The following is a 3,890-nucleotide window of genomic DNA, read 5'->3' on the forward strand; positions in this document are numbered from 1 at the left end:
TGGGAGCCAGGACTCCTAGGCTCTGTCCCTGGCTCTGGGAGGGACGTGGGGGGCTGGGGCTGGGAGCCAGGATAGCTAAGCCCCACCCTCAGTACCTTCTCCAGCCGCCCACTGCTGTAGAGGCTGAGGTTGAAGTAGCGCGGAGCGGCCAGCAGGAGCGCCACCTTCTCCGCATCAGCTGAGAACTGCGGGAGCAGAGCAGGTGTCACTCAAGCAGGGAGGCAGCAGGATGGGCGGAGATGCCCCCCCTTGTACCCCCCACGACCTACGACCTAGCTGGGAACGGCCTCAGAGCAGGATCCTCTAGATTATGGCATGTGAGACCCGGGGAAGGGCAAAGGCCAGACCCAGGGTTCCTGCTTCAACATGGCCCCCTCCCTCCCCAGCGCAGGTGAAGAGCAGAGGCAGGAAGGGGCCCAGGGCACACCCCTGGGAGGTTCCCTCCCTGCACCTCCCCTCCATTTACCTTGGCCAGCAGCTGGGGCAGCAGCGGGATGAGGTACTGAGTGAGTTTCTCCCTGTCGTCCTCCTGGGCCTTCCGCTCCCGCGCTGAGAGCACCTGGGGCAGGGGATGGTGCTGTGAGAGGTGCAGCGTGCACACCTCCGGGCAGCGGCACAGGGACCCAGCTTGCGTACCCCCTTGGGGGAGTGCTGATGTCTCCGGGCCCATGGGGACATGTCACCCAGAGCCGCCCAACGACCCTGGGGGAGCTGATGGACTGCGCTCCCCTCCCTTCTCTTGGGCTCATTTACCTTCTTGCCAGGGCCCCTGCCAACGGGTGGCTTCCCCTCCGTGGCCTGACGCATGCTGGAGACCAGGATCTCGATCAGGGCATTTTCCTGCTGGTCGCCCCAGCCTGCTGGAGGGAGAGGGATCAGGAGCAGCCCCAAAGGCTGCCAGGCAGCTGTGACTCCCTTGCTGTCACCCCGTGCATTGCAGCCTCCCGTCCCTCACTCACCCTCCTCCGGGGACTCTTCCAGCAGCAGGTGCGTCAGGCCATCCCAGTCCTTCAGCAGGGGGGCAGCACAGTCCCACAAGCTGTCCACCAGGTACACCGCATGCTCGTGGAGCTGGGGGAGGAAAGGGGAGACCTGGTGATACTAGCCCCCACACAGACTCCCCCACACTCCTCCCAGCCCCACTGTGCTCCTCACCTCGCTCTCGATAAAGAAAGCCAGCAGCAGCCTGAAGAAGTCCCTGCTCCCCCCACGGCGCCCCTTCTCCTTCCCGGCTTCCCAATCCAGGTCAAACTGCCTGCAAACCACACACACATTAGAGAGGGGAGAGCCAGGATGCCTGGGTTCTCTCCCCTGCTCTGGGAGGGGAGTGGGGGCTGGTGGGTTGGAGCAGGGGAGAGCGAATGTTGTATTTCAGCCACCTGTGAAAAGCACAGGCTGAAATTGCAATTAAGGCCTGAAGGGAGGAGGGAGGTGAAACCCCTCTGAGTGAGGTGGTTGTGGGGGGAGCCCCATACCCTGGGGGGAGGAAGGTGTATATTTGTTGGCAGCCCCACGCCCCCTGCTGGTGGTGCTGTGACCGCGCTCACTCACTCACTTCTTGTAAAGAAACTCCCCGGCGGCAGCAGCCAGCGCCCGGTTGGAAGCATACACCACGGGGTAAACGGCCTCACAGTCCTCATCTGTCAGCATCTCCTCCATGTTCCTGCTCACAGAGGGGGAGGGGCTCAGCCTGAGCAGGAAGAGGGGTCTCCAGCTGCCCCACACCATGGGGCTCACTACGTGCCCCTCCCAGCTTCCTTAAGTGCCCTGCACATGCCTGGCCTCCCCCCGTGTCCCCGCTTGGCTCCCGGCTCCATACTCACTGCAGGATCAAGGTCAGCAGCTTGACGGCCTCCACACCCACGTCGGGTTCTTTGTCCAGGACCATGGACACCATGCGACCCTGAGAGCCACCAAACGGAGAGTCACTCATGGGAGGGTAAGTGGGCCCCACAGGAGGGAGGTGTCCCAGGGCGCGCTGCAGGGGGACAGATGGGCGGCAGGGCAGGCTCCCCGGGGAGGGGGGTGTCCCAGGGGAAGGCGGGCAGCAGGGCAGGCCTCCCCAGTAGGGGGGGGGTGTCCCAGGGGCAGGCGGGCGTCAGGGCAGGGCTCCCCAGGAGGGTGAGGGCGTCTCAGGGGCAGGCGGGTGGCAGGGCAGGCTCCCGAGGAGGTAGGGCGTCCCAGAGGCAGGCGGTGGCCGGGCAGCGCACTCACCTTGAAGCGGCTGGTGAAGAGCTCCATGCGAGCAGCCATCTCCCGGCTGCGGTACAGCCCCTGCAGGGCCTTCAGGCACTTGAGCCGCACCTCCCGCTGCTGTGGGGATAGAGAGGCTGAGAGCCAGGCCAGCACCAGCATCCGTCCCGTCCCTGCCCCACAGGCCACAGCCCCCTCTCTGGATCTCCCTGCTCCCCTCCAGCACCCAGGCCCCAGTCGGGCCCCTGCTCCCCACCTTGTCGTGCAGGGTCCAGCCGATGTATTTGAGGTAGCTGTCTGTCAGGAAGGAGGCGCTGTAGCTCTGCATCCAGTTCCCCATCTCCTCAATGCAGATGGCCCGGATCTCAGGCACCAGGTCCCTGCCAGACAAGACATGCAGCATGCTCCTGCAGTGCCCGCCCCTCGTCCCTCCTGCATGCAGGAGCCCCGTCCCGCCCCCAGCCTCACGTGCAGATGGCACACTGTCGTCCCAGGGCAAGACAGGGACGCCCTGCAGAGTCACACCCAGCTGGCGGGGCCCCCTCCTAGCCTGACCTCCCCTCCCCGCACTCACCTGTACCGATGCACAAAGACCCCTTTGAAGATGGCGTTCATCATGTTCTCGATCTCCTCCTGCTGTTCCAGAAGCTGAGACAGACACAGGCGTCACCCACACCACTTCTGCGGGCTCTGCTCCTACCAGCCCAGCACCCGCCCCCAGCACCACCATTCCCCACCCTGCCCCTACCATCCCATCCCCACCAGTCCAGCACTCCCTGGCACCATGCCCCCACCCCATCAACCCAGTGTCCCCTAGCGCTGCCCCTGCCAGCCCAGGGCCTAGCCTTCGCTCACCTCCCTGCGCTTCTCCAGCAGTGCCTCTAACTTGTCCGTGGCCCTGCGGCTCGGCCCCTTGCTCCTCTCGGCCTCATACTGCCGCTGGTTGTTGTCTTTGTGCAGGCTCACGCCCAGTGCCACCCTCACCAGCGATGTCATCAGCTTCATGGCTGGCAAAGAGCATGGAGTGAGCAAAAGGGGGAGCTCTGCATGTACCCCCGTTACGGATCCCCAGGATCAGGGCTACGGCCCCCGCTTTGGAACGGTCTCTAGAAGGAACCCTTCAGTGTGTCAGACCCCCGAGGGGTCTCCCTCTTCTTTCAGGGGAAGCCAGGCGGTTTCGCTGTGACACTCACATGCCGCTGTCAGAACAGCGGGGTTTATTCGTTAAGTGGCACACAGCACAGGAAGCTTGGGGCGTCTAGAGAAATGAAGGTTAAAGCATCGTCCATTCTGGGTAGCCCAGAGCCCAGCCACGTTGTAGGGAACCCCTTGGTTTAAGGTCTGTCTGTCCGTCCATCCGACCTCCTGGGCCAGACTCAAGCTGAGAGCCCCGACACCTTCCAGCAGCCAACACTTGTCCCCCCACCTCATCTAACGGTTTGTTCTGGAGCTGGGGAAATGCCGTTAGCCTCCCTGCTGAGAGGTGGCACCCACCCCTCAGTCTCCTCGCCTGCCCCGAGAGCAAACAGTCACCGCCCGCCCGTTCCCCCCGGCCTGGGTAACAATGCCGCCTACGGGGAAACTGAGATACAAACAGGACTCATAACGATATTACAAAAACAACAAGGAGTCTGGTGGCACCTTAAAGACTAACATTTATTTGGGCATAAGCTTTCGTGAGTAAAAACCTCACTTCT

At 63.3% G+C, this 3,890-nt stretch overlaps 1 protein-coding gene across 1 annotated transcript; it reads right to left on the reverse strand.

Annotated features, from left to right (window-relative positions):
- Positions 1–95: 95 nt before the first annotated feature.
- Positions 96–3,198, reverse strand: LOC113405942 (cohesin subunit SA-3-like; the record flags this gene model as incomplete). The annotated part of the gene is made up of 11 exons (XM_026647276.1): positions 3,049–3,198; positions 2,768–2,841; positions 2,450–2,573; positions 2,215–2,313; positions 1,824–1,903; positions 1,556–1,663; positions 1,156–1,255; positions 960–1,071; positions 754–857; positions 467–559; positions 96–185 (listed from the first exon to the last, which is right to left on the reverse strand). Coding segments are annotated over exons 1-11 (1,134 nt in total), but the record flags the coding sequence as incomplete, so codon positions are not given.
- Positions 3,199–3,890: the final 692 nt, after the last annotated feature.

This window comes from Terrapene carolina, unplaced genomic scaffold (genome assembly GCF_002925995.2).
Source record: "Terrapene carolina triunguis isolate 2854851 unplaced genomic scaffold, T_m_triunguis-2.0 Scaffold51694, whole genome shotgun sequence".
In the NCBI taxonomy this organism is placed as follows: Eukaryota; Metazoa; Chordata; order Testudines; family Emydidae; genus Terrapene; species Terrapene triunguis.